We start from the raw sequence: 24,474 nt of genomic DNA on the forward strand, positions 1-24,474 counted from the left end.
GAATTGTACAGATATTGCACATTTTTCACCTTACCATTTTGTATTCTTTCCAACTTTTCTGAAAATCCAGACTTCCATCTTCTCGGTGCTGTATAACTGTCCATCCTCCTCCAGCAATTTCCATATTGCAAAAGACCTATGCAGTAAATAAAAAAGAAGAATTGAAAAACCCAAACCAACAATAAAACAAGATTTCATTGGAATCCTGGCATCTTAGGGGGGAAAGCTATTTGTGAATCACAGTGTTAAGGAAGTGTGTTTTCCTATGCGCTCATGCCCGATTCCCTCAATGACACCTCCGTCATTTGATTACAACCAGTTCTCTCGTTACATTTAGTGTAATTCTCCCCGTAATATCTCCTTTCAGTAGAACATCTCCCCATCCTCCCCCTCTGCTTCTTCAGCTTTCCCTTCACACTCTCTCCATGCTCTTTTTTCTCTTTTTGCTGCAGTGCCTCTGAAACCACTCCCTTCCTCATAACAAAGAAGAGTAATTCTTTAAGTGATAATAATGCTTTCTACAGCTTTTAGCAGAGTGCCATTTGGTCTCAGAGAGAATCTTGAGAATTCTTACAGAAAACACTCATCCTAGGAGTCTGAAATGTAGCACAGATGAGGTTTCCTCTCCTGTTACTACTGCTATACTTTGCCAGAGATAAAAGCAGTACACGAACAGCCATTGTAATGAGGTTATTCTGTTTTGCTTTGAATTGTGATGTTACCTACTGAGTTACAGGCAGTGTCCCAAAATGGGAACAGGTGACCTCAGAGCAAACTGCCTTGTACTGACAGAGAACAGAGCTAGAAACAGGCTCAAGAACAGAGGTCTGTGACACAAGTTCAGAAGTTAAGATCTATACTAAATATGTAAGATCATGCCCTGTTACCATTGCACTAATAAAATTATAAGTTAGATACTGAAGATTCTATGTATAAAGAATAATGAAACAATTTCACAATTTTGCTGACCCTTGATGTTAGAATATTGTGTAGACTGAAATCTGTTACCAATCTTAAATAATCCAAATGATAACAAAAATGGATATTAACTTTCATTCACTTCACTCTTGTTACATCATCCTTTCAAAAATATAGAAGATAAATTATGAAAAAAATTGAAATACTGCTTGTGCAGTTGCTCTTCTTGGTATGTGACAAGTGGCAATAATTTTTGTTTCTGTTTTTGTAGGACACTTGATTTGAAGATCTATGTTTCTCAGTGTTACTCATTCAAGCAACTTTTCCTGATTTCATTCCTATGTATTCATCCACGCCATATCGACACTGCAACTATCCTACATTTCATTTTTCTGGCTTTTAAATAGCTGTATTCTGCTTTTTAAGTAAGATGTCAGTATGTAAGAGTGTTGAAAAAGTCTAGCTTTTAACACTCACATCAGCAAGGGTCAATCCATTAAGCACGGGTTGGTAATTTAAAGCTTTGACAAATTGGAGGTTACTATGCAACACAGTTAAAAAAAAATTTGTCCTGCAGCTGATTAGAGGACCATATTCTTCCCTTAGGAAAAGCCATTCTAAATTTCTTGTACTCATAAGAACTGTCATAGTAACAATATGCAAGTGTTTTTGTTTTAATTTGCACCAGGCATGCCAAGTGAAGTCCCTGTGAAAGTACAGGAAGGAAATAGAACACCAGGGCAAACATAAACTTGATTCAGGATAACCACAAGAAAATCCACAATTTTCTAGACAAACATTTTGGCCTTATTCCTTCTTCAGGGAAGCCACTGTGAGTCAAAACATTTATCTACAGGATTTAATGTCTTTAGTCTGATTTACAGTGAAAATTTCTAAAAGATGGATTTACTTTCCTTATAAGTCATTTCAAGCTCCCATGAATCCACTGCCAATTTTTAAAGCATTGAATCCTCTACTGTATTAAGACTACTCATTTCAAAGACACAAGCAAATTTTGGGATTTTCATACTACAGTATAATGACATACCTATGAAAAGACTGAAGTTTCCTGAATATATCAAATTGAAAGAGAAAACTGCACAGTGAAATAAAGATTTGCCAGCAGCACATTTTTCACTAGCCATCATTGTGTGGTCTGGCACTTTCCCCGGTGGTAGACACAAACACCTGCCCATATTAACCGGAGTTCCAAGGTGATTGTGGATGTTACTGTGCATAGCTCTAGCCTTGTCTGTCCCAGAAAAGATAAAGCCATTAAACACTATTTAAGGTGTTCTGATAGTTAACCCTCTACTAGAAAAGTAAAGGATGAAAATAACTGAATTTGTATGCATCTCTAGATTCTGAGTTTATAATTAATAAAATAAGCTAACTTAGAATAAAAGGCCATCCAAAATATTGGACTCTTGCGCTTCCTTAAATGCATGGGTAGAAATTTTCAAGCTCCTAAAAGGCAAATATGGGATTATTTCTATTTATTTTAATTTTATGGACTAAATTATTAAAAATTTCATAATTAGCATTCAGAGAAAAGCTCAATTTTAAAGTAAATAGAAGATGCGAAATTACTACAATTGCATTTTAAGTTCAAGTCTACATTGTTGGCATGGAGAAACAAGCTTGAGACCAGACCTTTGAAATTCAGGGTATGTGTGTGCTATGCAGAAAGTCTGATGACAAACATTTTGGATGACAGTTTCCACAGCACAGAGGGATAGCATACATTTAATGGGTTAAAATTCAGCCAGATATGCTCAGAGAGAGCATCAGCACCAATTTAGTGGGAAATCCATAAGAAGAAACCAGAGGGGAAGGAGTGAAGAACACAGCAATTGCTTTTGCAGAATCATAAAAACACAGATCCACAGACCCCAGCAGCCACTGATAACATTACATTTTCAGTGTAGTTCACCCAGAGGTTGGCAAAAGTCATGCTTGTGAGGGCATTAGAGGAGACAGTGAGCCAGTCAATACATTGGTCCAAGGGGAGATTCAGAGGTCCTGTTTGCAGTCAGACCAATCACACCTGGCCTACGTTGGCTCCCAAAGGTGACTTGGCTCATTCAGCTCCAAAATGGGGACAACCTCACTTCCACTCCTCTCTTCCTCATCAGAAGCCTTGCTTCCCCTGTAGTTAACCCAGCTTTGCTGAGGACTGAGAGGATTCTTCTTGCCTTTGCTTTCACTTGGAACAATCATTTGTCCAAATTATCAGGCCCTGCACATACACAGATCAGAGTAAGCCAATTAATTAGCTTAATAGTTTATCTTTTTCTCTTTCCATATCAAAAATATTAAGGTCTTTTTAAACAGATATTAATCACTAATTTTTGATGCAGGGCTTGATGACTAATGAATTATATTAATTAACTGTTGAAGCTAGGAACATGAAACAAAAATTGTAGTCTAAAGCATATGTGAGCATATAAAAATGGTGCATAAATGGTATGGAGCTGTAAGCATGAAGGATAGTTTTTAATGAATATATTAATATGAAACCAACAAAACACTAGAACAGAGAGTAACATTTGTATATATGACAAAGGTATTTTCCATTGAATATCAGGATTCTAGTAAATATCCCTTAGAAAATGAAATGAAGGTATATTGTGACCTGGTGTATAAAATTGCTGTGAATGAGATCGTTGCCTGTGGCTGAGTGCTACAGAAGGTAACAATATATTAGGCCTCTTAAGAGCTGTCAGAGCTGTGCATTGCATTGTAGTAATCCAGATAACTAAACTGGCTTTAAACAAGCAAGTATGTCTCCATGGTGTACCTATCAGGATATTAAAGCAATCTGACTGTGTGCTACCTCTGGGCTAATTAGTGCTGGCACAGTGCTGCACTGATGTGATTTTGAAGTTATCTCAGCTGGAGTTAGTTCAGCTATCTGCATAGTGCTACCTTGCAGCTTGTCTAAATGACCTTAATATCTGAAAAAACACCTGTTAAAGCAATTACACTCCTCACTTGACTAACATGAACATGCCTGAGATCAGCTCTTACAGTGTTATTGCTAGGGCAAGACAGAAACAGGTGGTATCAGAAGTGCCCTCAACACACAGAAACAACACTCTTGCATTTTCTTGCTAAAAAAGGAACCCTCCAGGAAAACATAATGCAACAATATCAGTTGAGTTGTGATATCTCTATTGATTGATAGCAGTGTCTGTAAACAGGGATATAGAGGGTGGCTTCCATTGTGTCACTGTCCTTATACTGCCAGTGAATTGTGTTTGAGGTAAATATACCAGAATTATCAATGTCACAGTGCTTTTAGGTAACCATTGTCTTTAGTTGCAGTCCAGCTTCTGGGCATGGTTTATGAACTTCAGTAAGGCTAAGAAAAGCTGCTCCAACTGGTACATGCAATTTGGACATAGATGTTACATGTCTTTTTTGAGGTGAGTGGAGCAATTTCTACAGGACTGCTTTTATTATTCTTGCCTTGCTCAATAATGCTTAAAGGGATTTCTGTATTTTATGTCATGTCAATTATTTTTTCATTCACATTCACCAGAATTATATTGATCTTGTCCTATAAAGCTCTCCCAACCCAATTCTACTCATGATTTAATGAACTCTAATTCCATGCTAAACTATAACCTCTTGATATTGACATGATTCCAAAGCCTTCTTATAATACCAAACTCAGTTTAGCAATAAGTTCTACATATCATATGATCATAATATTGCTATAAATGATAATATTGGTAATAATTTTTGCAGTCTGAGGGTCACCGTTTTACTGCAGTAAGAATAAACTCACCAGACAGAAGTGGTTCCCTCCCTCCTGTCTGGCCCACTTTATGGCCACCACCGTATTTCCCTCTGCCAGGTAATCAGCCCTTAGTCTTGGTGGCTTCTCCCAGTGGTGCCCTTTCAGAGGGACAGCCAGCATTCCTCCACGGAGAAGTTTGGCTTAGGTTATCCTCTCATGTTCCTAGCCTCAACAGACTCAGGTATCTTAGCAACAAAAGCCTAGCAAAAAATAGTCTCCTTTATAGACTAATGTTTCATTTGCATAAAAAAACACTCCCTCCCAAGTCTCTTTTTTGAGAAGGATGGGATTATACATGCTTCATCATTTCAAGCAGTGCTAGTACTCAGCATGCTGTGTTCTTTACAGCCAAAACCACTTTTCCCTGTCCCCTATAAGAGAAGCAGGATTTTTGTAAATCCTTATCTTTAAAAACTACTCATTCTGCTATTTCTTTCCCCGTGCTACCAGATAATCCCCTAGATCAGCTTCCTCATTATCACACCTTACAAAATCACTTCTAAATTTTATTGCAGATTTATTTGCAGCCGTAGTCTGATTCAACTGAGCTTGCCAAGTGGGAGGAAATGAGTCAACTATTGAGTGTATGTTGGAACTTAGGAAGGATTCTCTGTCAGTGGGAAAGAAGAATGTCTGGAATAATACAGTTAATCATTTTCTCAGTCTATTGTGCTTTTTAAAGACTGAGTATAACACAAGTTTTTGTACCAGTACAATATTTTGTGGAATGATAACTTCAGTAAAGGCTTGAAGTGCTCCTTTAAGTTCAGAGCAACATCATATTAACAAACAAGAAAATAAACCCAGTCTTTACCTTTTTAGGATCTGACACATTGTTAATATAAATAGTGTAGACCCCACTTTTGTTAAAACCAGATTGGTATACATCTGCACAGTCTCTGAACGGCTTTTCTTCTTCCTTTTTTGCATTCTTTAGTAAAACTGCAAAACAAAAAACACGATAAGTTACAACCACAGTCTTAAGCATTTCTGTATCTAGGAAGTCCACTTTTGCACACTGCATTCCTTTAAAAAATACACAGCAATGATTGTACTGTGTTTCTTACATAGTTCAGGCACTTGGCAACTTCTAGTAAAGAACTAGTACAAAGCTTTCGGACAGATGGCAGAGTAGGCACCAGAAATCATGATGCAAATAGCTAAACAGAGCATCCTGTCTACTGAGAGGTAACACAGCATGTTCCTTCTGGGTGCAAAGGTCTGTCCCACTGCAGGTGTTGCCTCTGACCACAGCTGTACCTGGGAGGTTGACAAAGAATGCCCCAGAGATGGTACATGAAGGTGGAAAGCGTGTTCAGTGTTGTGATCTGACACAGATGCTCACCTAAGACAGCAATGCTGGAAGGAGAGAGCTTGTGCTGTTCATGAAGTAATGACTTTTGAGCAGCATAGGAGCTTGGGGCAAGGCAGCTGCTTGCTTAAATTTATTTTTTAGAAGATAATAATTTAATTATTTTCATATCTACATTCATAAAGGTTGCTAAATACAATGAAAGAAAAATAGTGCTACTGAAGTCAGATGGCAAGATTTTTAGAATACATTTTGGCTCAGCACAGGGAAACAGTTAGTGTTATAACACCAGTGCAGATCTTGATCCTGTATATTACAGACAGACCATATATATATATGAGTCTGGGCTGAGAAACCAGGAATGCAAAATGTTGAGAATCCTAGTCTTGAACAACCAGGAAATTTCCTGTAGAAGGAGTAACATCTGACTGTGTTCTTCACTTTCACAAACAAAAGTAGTATGACCCCACACAATAGTGAAGGGTATGATTTCATTTCAACAACACATATTTTAAGCACATCAGTATTCCCATGGAAATCCATCCATCTACTCAGATTCTTAAAGTTAAACATGGCCTTAAGCGATGTGGAGGGCTCAGGCCAGCACTTCATTAATCCCTACAATAAGGATACAATATTTAAGTCTTCCAGACACACTCATCCTCTGGTGACAGATACTTCTTTTTCATTTTTGGCTTGAAAGTGTGAGCTATAGATACGAAAGGGACTACGTCTTATTCACTCTCAATGAAGTGTCCTGTGCTGCAAATCTGGTGTTTAATGACACTGATGTGCATCAGGGCAATGGCATGTGGGACTATCTGGGTCATAGATGGAGAGAATAATGCCGTAGTTGGAAATACTATCTTCCCTTTGAACACCTCAAAGCAGTATTTTAGGATGGCAAATTCCTGCCAGAGCAATTGGTATTAATACCATTTCACAGATGGGGAAATTGAGGGAAAAAAAAGGTCAAACATTTTACCTCAGTCATTCCATGAAAAGGTGAAAATAGAAAAATAGTGAGAAATCCAATCCTGACTGTAAGACTATACTGCTCTCTAAGTAGGCATTTTACGCAAAAGTAATATTATTCTTTCCCTTTTATGTGTTTTACATTATTATTTTAAAATTTTATTTTAAGAAAAAAATTCCCTTACTTCTCCCCTTCCATGTATTGGTTGCATATTTATTATTTTTATTCAACGTTATCAATAAAAATAAAACCTAATTCATATATTTGCATATGAAATTCAGTTAGGAAATCAATGGCTTTCAAACTTGGCCATATTTGGAAAAGGTAGTGCTGGCAGTGCTGTAGATTACACACTTCCCTGTGACATGGCAGGGAGTGAGGTCCTTAGCAAGGTGCACATCAACTGTGCACTCTCTCAAAGGTGCCATTTTTTAGATAAGACATAGAACTGAGGCCTTCATGATTTGCATTAATTAAAGACTTCATGGTACTTTCTGTAAGCAGATGGTGGTGGTATCTGTGGCCAAAGTCCAACCTGAATAATTACTTGGGGCTGGAGCCAAAGCCTAGAGGAGTTAAAGCAAAGCCTCTCACTGATTTCAGAGGGTTTTAGAATAGATCCATTCTTTCTGGCCTGAATTTCTCTAGCACTTTTGTTTCAACTGGAGACATCAGTCCCTCCTGTCTAAAAATTATATTTCATTGTGCAGACACAGTGCTCATTTCCTTCAGTCTAAAAGTATTTATTAGCTGTATGTAGTGAGATTATCTTACCTCTTACTTAACCATTATACACACATTGAAAACCACTTGGAAATAAGTACTAAGAGTCATTAAAGGAAATTTGAATTTGGGTCCTTTGTAAATGAAATTTAGACAAAAGAAACCATGAGTGTATTCTAAAGTTTGTATTATTAAAATTTTAAACAAGGTAAGATTTTACTATCAGAGAAAATATCTTTGAGAGTAATTTTCTAAAGAGGTGGATCTCTAGGAAGCATCCTTAGAAATAAATTATCTTCTCATGCTTAAAAACTAAAAGAAACACAATAAAATGGATGTTTTCGTGAGAGATGAAGTTGAAAAAGATAGAAAAATGTCATAGATATAGACAGTTTCTTCCCATCCTTCCTCTTAGAATCAGACAGCTGAAGCAGCTGAGATCACAGAGAGCAAACATGTAATTTCCTAAAAACTAAGCAATCCAATACACGTTTGGGTTTTTTTGCAGCAGGGGTTTTATTCCACTGTAGCCAGGAGAAGATGGCTTTCCTTGGGTCCCTCTCACCCCTCTTGCAGGAGCTGGTGCTCCCATTGGAAGAAAAGCCCAGCTCCTTCACAAGGACCTACTATTACAGATTGCAGCCCAGTATATTAAGCATGACAAGCACAAGGTTTAGTTTTTCTTAATACATCACACTGTAATTTGCAAGAACAGCCAAACTTGACAGAAAATTAATACTCAGGAATGTTACTGGTAATGTACTTTTAGCATAAAATATGTTTTCTCTAAAATATGTTTTCTCTAAGGTTTGCTGTTGTTTTTCTAACTTAATATTCCATACAGTTTCCGAACCACTTCTACCTACTATAGCTCTAGACTATTTTTTTCTACAAGACTGTATAGACCTTGAATCCTTTACATATTAAGGGAAGTCCCTGAATGATGTATTGGCTCACATATGGTAGATGTGTAAGTAAATTTTTTAAAAAGTAAGAAAGTTTAAATAAATTTGCTCTAAAACCAAATATGTAGCCATTAAATTCCTTTGTCAGCTTCAAGATATTGATTTTACACAAACTTCTAATGTTAGTTTAGCTGTTTTCAAATGCAATGTCTATGACAGATTTTTATGTACCTGAAGAAAAAGATAAGTCTATGTCAAGCAAAATAATATTAGCATTTTTTAAACCTGAATGCTTAGCCAAGATTTGGGACCCAGGAGGGATTTTTTATTGGCTTCTCTGGATGAATAAACTGGTGAGGAAGTCATGCTCCTTTAAAGCAATGATACCTATGTGGAAAGTCCTGTTTTTCTGAACAGAAGGAGAACCAACAATAAAAATATTTTTTTCACTGCACTTCCAAAAGTCTTCTGGGTAACTTTTAGCCCAATAACTTTCTCCTTGGGCTAAGCTATCTGTTTTTCCCTACTTGATGTGAATTATTTCCTTCAGTTATCAGTCCTTCAGCTGTTCCTTTTGCTCAGTGCCCTGGATGACGACTGGGGTCCAGGCAATACGGGAAGTACCATCCATAACTGCCCAGGCCCTATGGATGAACAGGAACCCAAATCAGTGAGGTCTCTGTCAGCCCTTAGGCTCTGCAGCACCAGGGCTGAGCAGGTGACCTGCTCACAGGATATTAACCCTCAGTAGAAAGCCAGGGTCAGCACCTGAGGCTGTAGCCTCTTCAGTTTTCTTAGAAAGGTTTACCTGTGCTAGCAAGTGAGAGAGCTCAGATATATCGGACTTTTTTTCCTAATCAATAGTCAGTGGAATTTAACTGATTGATAGTTATGTGTGTCTCTGTGTAGAGTGAGACTATTTCTCTGCTATCAGCTGTAAAATTAAATCAATAGTAAATTAGTTTATTTCCTAACAGCTATCACAAATGGAGGATGTTTGCTTTTCTGCCCAGGTTTAAAGAAATACCAACTGACTACTAAGAATAAATATCTTCTGAAATATTTAGTAATCTAGTATTCTCCTCTAGGAATATGAAATTGAAAGCATACAGTATCTGTCTTTTTTCCTAGCTGTATGAAAAATAATCTACTTGGGTTTTTTTAACTGAGATTTCTGGTTGTTTTTGAGAAAATTAAGTTGTCTCTTTTCTTTTAAGGTCTCCATCAGATATCTGGTGAATGAATAGCACAGCTTGTCTGTAAGCAATAAAGAATGCTAAAACACAGTTCATTATATTGACGGAATCAATAAATCACAATCATATTTCCTAAATTATTTGAGATCTGAACTGCTATGTTTGTGAAGTCACTTGAGACTGAGTTAATCACTAGACTCTTATGTCCTTTAGCGATACTGACAACAAATGAAAAACAGTTGTTTGTTTTTCTGCATGATAGTGACTTATTTGGACAGATGTGCAGAGATTTCTTTAGTGTCTGAGTGAATTATTATATTTTCATTGTTTCAATGTTTTATTTACATGTCTAATTTTCTTATAGAAGTACCAAAGAGGCACTTAAAATTTTTTTTCATGCTTTTGAAGTCAGAAGGGAAAAGTCTTTCTCCATATCTTATTGGCATATATAATTGACCTAAACTTTAGCTGCGCTATCAAAAGCACTGAGGTAAAAGTTTATGTCCCTTGTTGAACAACTCCTTAAAAATCAAAAAGGAGAAGGTTGTAAATCGATGTTTTTTACCTAAAGTTGCTACATTCCAGGACAGGGTCATCCAAGGACTGCCAAACAGTGGTTTCAGTCTAAATCTGGACTGCAAATAAATTTTGCCTTGATCTTGTCATGGTTCCAGACACATGGTGGGTAATCCTGCATTTCTGTAGGTTTCTCTGTGTCTCTGACCTCTTTCCCAGCCATTTGGGTGCAGCTGCTGTGCACCAACAAATTTCCAGTTACAATGGCAAATAGTGCCTGGCTTGAGAAGAATCAAACCAGGAACAGTTTGTTAATGTTATCAAAAGGACGTCACTCAAATTCCCCCAGTGAAGAGGCCTGGAACACTGCCCAAACATTTATATATGTGCCCTGACTCAGCAGCAGCAACCACTAACAGATCTGACAGAATAAGGTGAAGATTATTTTAGTTTTGAGATGGAAAAATATTCACAGACTTACAGTTTTTGCTGACTTACAGCCAGAGGTACAGTCTGCTCTTTCAGTGTCCTCGCCTTGCATATACCTACCTCCACCTGAGAGCAAACATTAAACTGCAACCTAATAGCTGACTGCAACACCCAATATTGCCTGCAATAAGACAACCCTGTGACAACACCATTATGTTGCAAATGTTACACAAACCAAAGGAAAAGGCACAAACCTGAAGGCTGATTTCATTTCAGGTACGCTCTCCAGATAATTGCAGTGATGCCTACAAACTGAAATGATAGCTATGCGAGAACGCATTTGGGTCCCTCTTAAAACAAACTTGAAAACACATTTTCATTCAAGTACATATTACACACTATCTGTTTTTCCTCCACAAAATGTGTTTCTGGATTATTAAAGCTACCACCATCACTCAATATAACCAACACAAAAAATAATTAGAAATTTACAATCCATTGAGATATACGAAATAAAAAATATTGCAGTTACTTATCCTTGATAAAATATTGTGAACTTTTTTTGCATCTATCTAGTCAATTAAAAGTTTTAAATTTGAATTTATATGTATTTACTACCCAATTCTAATTGTTATAAAGACAAACTATCACCACCTGATTCAAAACTTTCTCCAGTGTCAACTTTAATTCCTAATTTACTAATTTCATGTTTTATTTTCATCTCCATGAAATCTGAATAACTTCTTAAAAAAAAAAACAACAAAAGAACAAAATGGGGAGCTATTAGTATGGAAGCTGCTTCTGTTTGTTCGGAGTCCAGCAGTCTTCTCAGATAAGTTGTTGTGCATTCGTGTGTACTCATGTTTATTTACTAGGGAGAAGAAAGGAAGTTTAGGACTGGAGTTTGGACATGCATTTTCCTTTCAACCAAATACGCATTCACCAAAATGCTTTTAAAGCTAATATTTCTTTGTGACATTGCTCTGAATCTGACAAAAAATCCAGGCCATTGGCAACTTGGAAAGTTCATTTTGACATACTGGAATAAAATATTTCTGTTCTGGGAAGTATTACTCCATAATCAAGTTTATAGATTACAAATTTGCAGATTCTAGTTTATAAAACTGTATTGTCAAAGCCTCCATTATTCCCAAATGAATTTATGAGTAGATATACTAGGTTAGATTGCTGTTTCAGCCTCTCCAGTATCTCATCTCCAGCATCAGGGCCCTAGAAATCATGACTTCCTCATTGGATTTGATCTTTCAACCATCATTTTCTGATTTTTTTCTTCTTATACGCTCATAATTATTTATTTTATTCCTTTTTTTTAAGGCCTTTTCTCCTGAGAAGGGGCCTAAGATTTTGCAAGAGCTTGGCTAACACCTGGCCTGAAAAAAGAAGTCTTCAATGAAAACAGATATTCAAAGTAGATGACTGGAGAACAGCATAAACGCAGGAAAGCATATCCAGGAATTTACAGTATAAGTTCTTCCTCCACCAGATGTAATATATGCATCTTTAATAGGCTTTGAAAGAATTTTCTGTCATTAATTTCTCCAGCTAGGTTTTTGAAGCCACATTAATGTTAGTCATTCAGTGTCCCATACCAAGGAACTCCTTACACAGACCACGTGAAGGACAATTTCCCGTTGTTAGCTTTTAACAAGAGTGTTCCAGCTGGTGACACTTCATTCTTAGCTGAAAGTGTCAGTAAGTCAGCGCCCATGGTCTACAAGGCACCTACACCTACAATTTCTACTGCAATCTCCTTCTATTGTCTTTTACACCACCTAAAGTATCTGTCATAGGCTTAAATAATGGTATTTCACATACTCAATCATCTTTGTAGATTTTTTTGTGTGTGTGATGTGGGTTACAATACTTTACACAGTATTTGAGCACATCATGGATTATGTGGCACAATTTTTTTCTGATTTCCTGTCTATTCTTTTGTAAAAGTTTTTAAAATATTATTTTCATTTGGACTATTAACTGGCAAGTAAAACCTCCTGCATCTTTCATTCAAGATTTCCCAGGGAGCTTACCTTGAATACACGCAGGTACTTTAGAAGGTGAGAGAAAATAAAACTAGAATTCCTTACTTAGGCACATTCATTTGCTGAATGATGACAATAGAAAATGCTGGCCTTCATTAAAATGTTCAGACTGTATGACAGTATAAGCATGTATATAATGCATGTGCACATTTTGAATGTCTAAGGGAGCACTTAGTCCTAATCCCAAACATGGTGCAATCACAGAATGTCACTTACAGGAGCAGTGCTGCTCTGGCTATATCTGTAAACTGGTTCCATGGCCACAGAATGAATCAGCTAATAGGAGGTCTTGCAGAGAGTGTTTGGGTTTGTTGTAGGGGTAAAAGGGGGAGGCAAGTTTAGGGGTTTTGTTTGGTTGCTTGGTTGTTTTGTTTTGTTTCTTTGTTTGTTATATAAATTTATTATTCTACTGGAGCAGCTCAATGATCTTGATTCACCCCATGACCCTACAGTCCCTTGACTGGATGGAGAAGTGGAAGGATTTTGTTTCCAAGGAACAATGACAAAAGCAGAAATAGTCCCTTTGCTCTCAACCTCTCGCTCTTAATGCCACTGAGTGTGGGAGGCCCAAAGAGCTGTGTAAACCTCACTTAAGTACAATCCAGAGTAACTACCAGGCCATGCTGAAATGCAATTAGCAGGTCTACAATGATTCTACCAGCCTAGGCATTAGTCCAGTACCAGATTTTTTAGGAGTGCTAAGGTTCATTACATAGAAGAATTTGAGATCAATACTTTTAACATGGGGAGGAAAGAGAAAAGGTGCAGTCAATTAGATGTCTCAGGTTAACATTTATAGAAATGTTTTAGCAGCTAATAGAACATTACTTTGCCCTCCCACACAGCCTCTAAGAGTCTGCGGTAAGAAAGGCAAACAATTGCATAGCAAGAGCACTCAAGCTGTCCAACTACTTATTAAATAAATCATTTAAAGCAGAATTTCCCTCCTGTAGTGCTGCAGGAATTAACTTGGTCTTGGAAAACAACATTAACGTAGAGAGCTTCCACCCTCTCCAGGGCATAATTATTTAATACCTAATAAATTATCTACAGTTATCAAGTTTGTTTCCCAATAAATCCAGCCTTAGTGACTGGCAAGAACAATAATACTTCAAATCACTGTGCATTTGAAAGAAATCACTTAAAAGTACCATAAAATGGTCCTCATTAGTGAGCTGCAATAGAATGCCTTATGGCCCATTTACAAAGAGATAAAGACACTTAATTATCCAGCTGCAGTATAGTTGCTTAAGAGTTTCTGCTTGAGACAGCAATTTTGTGAGTAACTAGCCATTCACTGAGAGGAGAACTAAAGAAGTCTTTCACAAACTGTACAAGGAGATTAAGTTGCTGGCTTTAATATTTCTAGTGTCCATATTTCTTTAATTGGTTTATATTTTTCCACACAGGCACCCTAATGTGCATTTAATGTTTCCATCTGAACAATGGTACACATACAGAGAAATTTTTTACTAACATGCCATTTGGGTGACACTGACAGTGCCGTTAGTTGGTTTATATATGCTGATATTCTCTGTAATATCTTTGGTATGAGTGAATAATACCAGTTTCACAAAACTGAGTGAAGAGGGATTTGGCACTGACCTGTACTGTAGGAATGAGGGTGGGTAATTGATTTTAACATCAACAATCAAGGATTTATACACGCTTCCAATATTAATTTTTCAGTATGAATAAATATTGATCTCCTGCTGTGATCAACAAGTTAATAGGGATAAAATATCGGAATCCACAATTCTGTTTTGAAGAATTCAAATATTTTTCCACTGACATAAATTTCAAATGCTGAGCATTCAAATTTACTAATTTCAGAACTGAATCTCTATTAAACTATGGCCTAACTTGCTACTACCTAGCATACTTTGTTGCACTTTATTATAAAGCGTAACTTTGAAATTAAGGTATTCTTGCCTAAGCAGGGTATGAAAATATTTTTATTTTTAAATCATGATGATTTGGAATTGATATTTTTTTAGTTTTAGAAAAAAACAACATAGGTAGTGTTGATATAAATATCAGCATTAACATCATCACCTTTTAACAGATAATATGGAGAAAAAGGGTACCTTTAGTTGTAAGTCACCTCATCACGAAACAACTCACTTAGACAGAAGTGACTTTGTTGATATAAAGGAAGTCCAGACCAGAACTCTGCAAGTGTTAGGAGAGTCAGATAAGACTGATCAAAAAAAACTCTCTAATAGAGCTTTCTGAGCATGTCTGAAAATTGCATATCAATAGAGAGTCTTCAACAAAACCAAGAATTGTACAGCACCTGAACAGAAAAAACGAGAACCACAAAAGCTGTTGCTGATGTGCATGTTTAACTGAACATCCACACAACTGCACAAAGTCAGAGCAGCCTCTGACTGCGGCCCTGCAGCACTTTCCAGTTCAGTGGGTCCACTTGCTCAATAGGATCCAGCCACAGTAAGAGTCAGGGGACCCCTCTACCCTGACTCTGAGTGCAAAATAAAGTCGGTTTTTCTCCAGCTTTCAAACTATAAGTAAGAGCAGATCACATAATGGAATATATCTTTATAATAGTGAGCTGTGTGAATTGCCGGTGAACATTTTCTGAGAGTGATCTTCTGATCTCGTTTTAAACTAAAAGTATTTCTGCTATGCTTTAAGATATCTTAATAAAAATGAAAACCTCATGCCCATAAAATCTCAAAAGATGGAGGAAGTAGAGAGAAACTGAGAAAATTGATGTTTTCCATAATCTTCAACACATAATGTCAGCCTTAGCTGAAGTTATCTGCCTTGACACCTTTGGGGGAGTTAGTGGGGAACACCAGATGACCTCAGTGCATTAAACTGTTTTGTTTAAAGCTTTGGTGTGGGCATTCTAGTTTTGTCAAGTCTGAGGTTTTTAATTTATTCTTAACTAATAAAATTTTTTTTAATTAATTAACATATCAAAAGCATCATGCTTTGTTATTACACTGCAGAATGTTAGAACACATTGATAACTAAACTTCAATTTTTGGTATAAGAAAAAAATGTCTGTCACTTCATTCATGAACTTGTTTCTTAAACCATGTTTCCAGATCCACCTCAAACCTACAGCTTTCAGCCAAAGCTGGTCAGAATCAGGTAGTCTCTGCACCTAGCAAAATCTTATTTTATTTAATTCTATGCTTCAAAAGAAAAATAATGAAGTGACTGATGTAACACACTCTAAGTTTCTGCCTCATCAGTTATGTCTCGTATTGAAAAAAACCCTAATAATGTCAAGGATGAGGTACTAAGAGGAGGCATGGGCTTAAGGAATTAAATATTTATAGGGAAATGGTATCAGAAAAAACACGCCATCACCTCAAAATATGTCTCAGATGAGTACCAATATTATTCTTTCCATGTACAGAAGAGAAATTAGCAAGAGATGTGTCATAAAATCTTGCTCTTCTACACTGCTAGAATCTAGTGGATTTAAATATCCTCATTATTGTATTCCAATATATGGCTGAATCAATATAATATAGAAAATTTTTCTTATTGAACACTGTAGAAATACTAATATTTAAACCTACTGTTCTCTTTTTTTATCCTGCATTCCCACCAGCATTTTTGATTTGGTTTCATTTCAGCTTTTTTGGGGGTTGGTTAGTTGGTTTTGGGGTTTTTTTTTTTGTTTGTTTTTCTTTTTTTAAAATACTAGCCTGTATTATAAAAGGTGTCTTTGAAGTCTGTCTAATGAAGAAGGCCAGCATCACTGCTGAGGTAATTCTGCTTCTGTCAATGGAGTTTCCCCTGAGCCTGTAACCTTCAGGTCATTTCTTTGAAGCTCTCATTCTATTCTCACTCTTTTCACTTCCGAATAAATTTTTACATTGCAACAACTTTGGTCTAAGAAGTGGAATAGATTCATTGCAGTTTAATTTTTTTAAAATAAATTAATATTTTTTCTTTTTAAAAGCATGAATTCCATTAAAATAAATTTTTGGACGTATTTACTTTTCCTACCCATAAACTAGGACACTTGGACCTTTTCTGAAATTCCAGACCCACTAACCGTGTTATTTACTTTATAAACTCAATAGGCACTTCTGGGGAGGTAAGTTCCTAGTATATACATGTATTATTTTGGAATTATGCTTAGCGTCTTGTCAGCATTCAAGAGGAATAAAATTCTTAATTTCTCTTGTGCTAGGAGGTCACAAAACCAGACATTCATGACAAAACCAAACATTCATGACAAAACTTTCTCTTCTGTTCCATTAGTTTTCTGAAGTATCTAAGTTTAGGCCAAACATTTTAGCAAGTTTTATTATTATGCAGTCTGAAAGACAGCCAAAGAAAAAAATAAATAGGAAACCAAAAATAAGTTCATGGTTAAATATGCTTTCCTGCTGAATTTTTCATTCCCTTATTCTGTGGGTAGGACTACCTGGGCAGTTATCACGAGTTATGCAAATTATTTTTAACACAATAGAAATTCAATAAATTTTCTTATACTGGAACAAAAGACAATGTATTTTTGACTGGGCACCTTTTGTGACATCTGGCTTGAAACATAATTTCCCCCAGACCAATATACTTTCTGAACTAGTTGGTCTGAACTTGCATACACATCTTTGATCATATTATCTATTGCTTAACATAATTTGTACTGTACACCTTGTTTTGGGGTTGAGGAGTTTTTCCAGTAACATTCACGTGACTCTCTACTTTAGCACTACATATCTTTTACATAAATCATTTTTCTGATGTGGCAGCTTAGAAAGTACTTCACAAAACTATTTACTGTGTTACAGTTGTGTTGTTTGACAGTGACAGCAATGCGCTCTATGAATCCTCAGAAAAACAATACTTAAAGTAGCATGAACAATAACCAGTTTGAAGAAAACAATATGCACAAAACCTTTTATGACCTTTGCTAAGAATAAGTTGATCTCTATCCAGCTGTTATTGCTACAGGTGAAGCACTTCTACAGTCTTGGAGATAATCATGCAATATCTCTGTGATGATTAATTAGGCCTTCATTTCTATGTTTTTATTTCCTCATCTTTTGTTGGGGAAAAGTAAAAGTTTCATGCATGTATCTGCATTTTAATTTGGAGATTACTTCACCTTTAAATAGTTATTTTAATATTCACCATAATGAACAATCATTTCCTTTGGAAGGCTAGTGTCTGAAGGTGCTTCTGTTTTAGAAATTCTTCTGCAGAAATTTACTGGCAGCTGCTGCCAAGGTTTTTGCCTCTGCCTAAAATATACACAGACAATGTGACAAGTGTATTTAGCCATAGACACAGGCCAAAATAGAGACATGTGAATCCCCATGGTATCCTGCATTTATTTGACTCTCTGTAGGCTTTGTGACCTATTGGACAGTCTATTTGAAGGATTACATGCAACTGAAACTCTAGAATCACTCACACTGGGAGAGAGGTGGGTGGTATTTTGGAAACCAAACTCACAAACAATTCCAAGTCTTACAGGTGGCTCCCATCCCAAAACTGGTCAGTACCAAAACTGACACTGAAAATGGGATCTGGATTTTCTATTTAGGTCCACCTATATTTAAAATATTTTTATTTGTGTTGGTTTTACCTTTTCATTTGGTTTTTTGTGTCTTTTTTGTTTGGATGATTTGGTTTGGGTGGTTTGGTTTATTTTTCCTCTTTCTCATTTGCCTTTATATTCTTCAGAAATTCTTCTAATATATGCCTAGGCACAGTGGAAGCACCAAAGCAGATTTCTTAGGGTTTTCATCCAGTTCTAGGGACTATGTTAGCTCCTTAGACTGTTTAACTGAACAAAAGCAGTTTCTGTTCAGCCCTCTATCTCTACACTATCAGCCTATATTATTCACAGGCTCCTAGCAGGAAAACTTCAGATAGTGTCCCAATTTATTTAAATCAATCTAAAAGTAAGTCTTCTGGTATGATTATGTCATTACTGAAGGAAATGTACTTCATGTTCTGTAATCAAAAAGCAGTGATTATCACCAGATTGGTTTCAAATTAGTTGGTTAACTGTATTATATTTTTCACTTTCACAAATCGGAAAATCCTCAATACCATGACTTGCAAGAAAAAGAAAATAATTTTCCTGTCTGTGACTTACCTTGGGAGAGAATTTATACATGGATGGATGGATGGATGGATAGATAGACAGACAATTTTTAAAATATCAAGGCATAAATGTAAGATAAAATATAATGACTTACATTTTTAATTTAGAAAAATCTGAAAAAGGTACTGAAAGCCATTCTCACAATACCACAGGATTTAGACATACTTTGCAATTCCTCTCAACTCTGTAGTTCATGCTTATAAAGTTACTCATCTTTGACAATCTGGCTTTCTAGACTTGATGCCTCACTTAGGTTGTGCTTTCTGTCAAAGATGAGTGTCCCTGTTAAAGACTCAAGTACTTAAGAGGACTTATCCTTTTCTATCTCTACAGCTTTCTAATACTTAAAAAATATTCATCAACCTCAATGATATCTAGTAACCTTTACCCAAATTACTCAAGTTCTCTCTTTTATCAATGGAAAATACTTCTCAGTGTTACTGGCTGTTCCTTTTTTCCCTACCATTAACTATTTCGTGCATTTGCATAACAACATTCCACATACCTTCTTTCTCACCTAATAGTTCTGTATGTTACAGCTCTCTCTCCTCATATGAATATTGTTCCAGGACTCTAATTTTTCCATTGTTCTGTAATTTTCTGGACCATTTCCATTTCTGCTATATCCCTTATGAAATTTGATGACTGAGATTTACTGAAGTATGAGACAGAAGAGGTGCCACTGATTTATGTATCACTTTTTGTTATTCTCCATTTCCCAAGAAACAGCGGTTCTCACAGGGCATTTTTTGTTTTGAACATTAGCGCACACATCAAGACTTACGTAAGACTATCTAAACTTTGTATTTTGGTGTGGATTTAGAGTATCTCCAGTGGTACTTCCCAACATGCATACATTTCCACATTCAACATATATTTGCACAGACAGAAGTTGGCATTAATTTTTGGCACAACCTTTAATACTTACTCTTCATTAGAGTGGTCTCGTGCTCCAGGAAAATATTATTATTATTTTAACTTAAGCTATCTGGCTACTTTTTCAGCTGTGAATGTACCTGCTTAAATACTGGTCAGCTAGACTTAATCAGACAATAAGAAAGAAAAATTTCTGCAATTTAACATTTCTCATTAAGTTATTCTCCTCGAAGAACAAATGTATCCAAGGAAAATTCTGAACATGATAATACACAAAAAGTAATAAGAGTCCAAAATTAAGAGCTTAGTTAGGCTAATAAAGTTGTATTTAGGCATTTAACTGTGCTAAGCATCATTTACTTCCACAGCTCCTCAGAAGTTAAAAAGACTGTTGAAAACTCAGGTTTTCAGGCACCAATTTGAAACACCCACTTCTGTATTCCTCATTCAAAGTTTTTATAAGAAGCAGCTGAGGAAACTAACTTTAGGGGAAATGTTGGCTAGTTTGTTGTTTTTTTCCTTTGAATCAAATTCAAAACTGCAAGAAAATCTTTTTAAGCTTAAAAAGAACTTGCTATATATCTCTGTATGAGAATAATACATCTTTCATTTTGATATTGATTTTAAAATACTTCTGAGCTTTATTAGAACTCTCTGGACACAGCCTTGCCAGGTTTCTTTGCCAGAAGGCCATAAAACATAATAAAGGATTTGCATTGCATCACAATGTTTCTCTACTGATATGAGAACAGCCTACTATGAAACATGTTATTTAATTCAAAATGCTAGGGAACTATGTAACAGAATGAGCAGAAGGGAACATTTAGAATGAACATGAGAGGGAGGAAAAGGTTTTTTTTTTTAAAAAGTAGTCTATCTACACTGGTCCAAGCATGCAACACTTCCAAAGAGATGTAATCCTCATGACTGGAGCAGTTTAGCTTTAAGCCACACAAGTTGCATGGGAATATATAGCAGAGAGAAAACCCACATTGTCCTGAGCTGAGTCGTTTGTTTGATCTAGTATGTCTTCTGCCCCTTAGAGAGAGCACTGAATAATGATGCAGGTGACAAGTTTTCAGTTGGAGGATGGGGTTGTTGTTTGCTGGTTGCGTTTGTTTTCGTTGTTTCTTTGCTTTTTGTTTTTTAGATATTTTATGGCACTTAGAGCTCTAGAATAATCTAAAATGCGGGGCTCTTCAGACTTCTGATACCTCTTAGAGAACTAGTTGATCCATGCTTACACAATTGCTAAATGACTATCACAACTCAGACATCTGCAATTTCTCTCTGTGTTTATCCTGTACCCTTCCTCAGAAGGATTTTTATACTGTCATTTCTGACAATGACAATCATAATTTCTAAATGACTTTGCCTGGTTTTCATAGCTAGTAATATATTCTTCCCAGTGTCCCATTTCCATTTTTCACAGTGGTTTCCATTCACCCATCTCTCTTTACCAGTTCTCATGAAAGGAATTTCTTTCTCAAGACATTCTGTGGTGTCTTTGGCATTGGAAAATTGAAATTCTATCTGAATTTCTGTCTCTGTTTCTATAAGAAAACTTTACTAAGAAAGACATACTTGAGGAAAATTGTCTTATAGAGTCTTTGTCAAGCCCTTCTTTCAAAGGATGTTATTTCTATGGTTTTTGTTTGCAGCACCCAGAAACAAACAAAACATAGCAAGACAGAATAAAGAAAAATGATCCCTTATTATAAAAAAAATCTAATTCAAGGGAAGAGATTCATCTTTTGGATGTCTACCTATAGCTCCATAAGAGCCTATATCCAAAATCATCATTATGACCTATACTTATGTAAAAAACTCTGAATTACTTTCCTTTGTTTAGTAGCCTGTTCTCACTATTGATTGAAAAGGAAGTCAAGAGTAGATGAGGTACGGATATCTGTAAAGTTAAGATCCACGGTTGGTTGGGTTACTCCCAGCAAGAGGAGACAGATACTCTGACGAACAAATCAGTATTGCCAGTGCAAAGGCCATGTAATTATGGCCTATATCTGCTATAGTGAAGGTATAAAAACTCAGTGATACTAAATTCAAAGAATCAAATATGGCTGTTGGTACCAGGACCAGTCTCAGCACTGTCTGAACTTTATTAGATTTTTGGGTTCTCATCAGCTCTTTTGTTCTCAATTATAATGTCTTCTTCTTTCTTGGAATAAGACCATTAAGTTTCCCTTTTCCAAAAATTCAGGACTTAGTTCACAAGAAATTTCCTAGTACTTGTAATGTTTTATAATGCCACTTTCTTACCTCCTTCCTTGGAGCAGACAGTGATCAGGGTGTGAACTGTATCCATCAATTCAAGCTGCTGTTTCTGCAGGACACTATTATTGCTTGTTGCCTTGTTTAACTGCTTCTCTAGCTCCTGGATTATGTAGCTTTGTCGTGTGACTAAGCTTTGTAAGTTCTCTTTTTCCTCCTTCAAAGTGGCCAGCTCCTCTTTGTGCCTTTCTTCCATTTCTAGAATTCTGTGCTCAAGTAAACTAAAATGAAATAAAACAATTACTAGATATTATTTCATGCCAACACAGTTAATAATACAGAAACCAGAACATTTTTTTCAGTGTATGATTCACTCTCTAAATCAATAATTCTAAAAAATGTCACATCTAGTAATTCAGCTCACTGAGTTTCTCTGTCAAGGAATCAAATACAACTGGTCTCTAAGACTGCATTTTGTAATGTTTGCATGTTGTAATGCTTAAAGGGCATGGAACAGCAGATATAGGTGTTATTTGGATCTAAGTGCAAGAGCATAGAGCCAGGAAAACATTTGAACGTAAAAGCTCAGGCAGAAAACCTGAGGGAGGCAGAAGAGGGAGAAGAGCAGGGCACTGACAAGGACATCATTGGTAATATGAATGGGTCAATACGATGAGACAAAGCTCAGGGGTAAACTGCAGAATAGCTTGTGAAGGTCCTTGTCACTGAATGGAAGATAAGCATTATAAGTTATGGAAGACTATCAAAGCATATGGAACCCAAAACAAAAGTAATTTTTGATGTGGTCTGTGAAGCTGGGATAAGAATTTCACACCAGATGAGCAGTGCCTGCGTTCAAATTAAGAATAGTACTGTTTTCCCAAAAGGTAAATCAGAAACTTTCATTTTAGTGTAGATTCCCTTGTTTTCCTCAAGACTATGTACATATCCCACTAACACTTCCCAGCCGTGTTTGCTTGTTCCACAAAAGGCTCCTCAGACAGAAAACTCTTGAGCATCATGCTATGTGACCTGCTTACCTCAATTTTTATAAAGATTTTGCACATCTATAGAAACACTTCCTCTGGATTAATATTCCTTTTCTAGTACCCCTTCTGTCCTGTGCTGGAAGTGTTCAATTTACCAAGATCAAAGGCACACCAGATTACATCTAGAAGAACAGCGGTGTTGTAGACTGAAAGGACAGCTAATATCTGTCAACCATGAACAAGAAGCTTTTCCCAGACAGTGCTTTGATGCTGGAGTGGGAATTTAACAGAAAGAATGTATTAGTATTAGATAAGGAACTTAATTCAATCTCTCTGCTACTTTCTCTTTGGGGTTTCTATTGTATACACCAAAAGTTGTGTTTCTTGTGCCCACAAACCTACCAGTGGTTACAAACTCGCCAACAAACTTCTTCCTGTTCAAGTCAGTCAGGTTTTATTTATTTGCACTCTACCTTTGTTTTTACTTCTGGATAATAGATCAGTGGCAAAATGCCTGCATAATTTGGGGTCATTTAACGTAACTGAAGAATGTAATAAAATCCATATGGAGTTGTTTCTACTTGATATCTCAGAGCCTTAATATGAGCTATTAGAGAGGATAAAAATGCAAAGATTAATTTCAGGCCCCGAAATTTGCTGTATAAGCTAGAGTGAGATTAAACTTTTTTTTCAAAGAAATCAAGCAAGAAATCTTTTTTTTTTTTTTTCTGAAATACTATAAATGTGGAATTTACAAATATCCTGAAGAAAACATACTTTGCAATACCAATATGTCTAGTTCTGTGAAAACCAGAAGCATCTGGGTAAAGGGAACAAAAAAGGAAAGATGGGAGGGAAAATACATTTTTGTAGGGTCTCAAACACAAAGGTGAACATATCTCATTTTGAAAGTCTCATTAATTAGAAACAAAAGCATAACAAGATTTAGTGGACTGAAATAAGATAGTAGAAGGCTACAAACTGAAACAAAATATGGATTTTGAAGCCAAAGACTATAAATTATTTTAGCACCTTATCGAGCCCGTGGCTGATTTTTTCATCACTTGAGTGTTAATATTAAAAATCATGGTCTAGATTCACATGGATTTTTTAAGAACATGTATGTGGTAGCCTTTGAGCTTTCTCATGCAGAAAGTCAGATGTAGTTTAGTTAGGCAGAAGCAGTTGAAAAATCTTCAGCTAGATTTGGTTCTAGTCACAAAATACTGTCAGAAAACCCCATTTCCTTTTGAAATTTATCAGTTCTATCCACTTTTTCACAGGAATTATTGAATTGTGACTCTAGCTTTTAACTTCTTCTGTGACTTTAACTTTTAACTTACATCAATGAACTTGGGATAGGAAAAAGGTGGGCCTGGTCACAGCGTATAATAGAATGGGTGCTAGGTGGGGCCACATCCCAGTCTGACATCT

The 24,474-nt window shown here is 36.2% G+C and overlaps 1 protein-coding gene across 1 annotated transcript in view; it reads right to left on the reverse strand.

The window, feature by feature from the left end:
- Positions 1 to 24,474, reverse strand: part of ANGPT1 (angiopoietin 1) — a 154,745-nt gene that overhangs the window by 52,418 nt on the left and 77,853 nt on the right. The window contains exons 4-6 of the mRNA XM_032131476.1: positions 22,100 to 22,332; positions 5,538 to 5,665; positions 35 to 136 (exon numbers count right to left, since the gene is read on the reverse strand). Of these exons, the coding sequence (XP_031987367.1) occupies positions 35 to 136; positions 5,538 to 5,665; positions 22,100 to 22,332 (463 nt within the window). The remainder of the gene's footprint in view (positions 1 to 34; positions 137 to 5,537; positions 5,666 to 22,099; positions 22,333 to 24,474) is intronic.

The sequence above is a fragment of the Corvus moneduloides genome, chromosome 1, assembly GCF_009650955.1.
Source record: "Corvus moneduloides isolate bCorMon1 chromosome 1, bCorMon1.pri, whole genome shotgun sequence".
NCBI classification, from domain to species: Eukaryota; Metazoa; Chordata; class Aves; order Passeriformes; family Corvidae; genus Corvus; species Corvus moneduloides.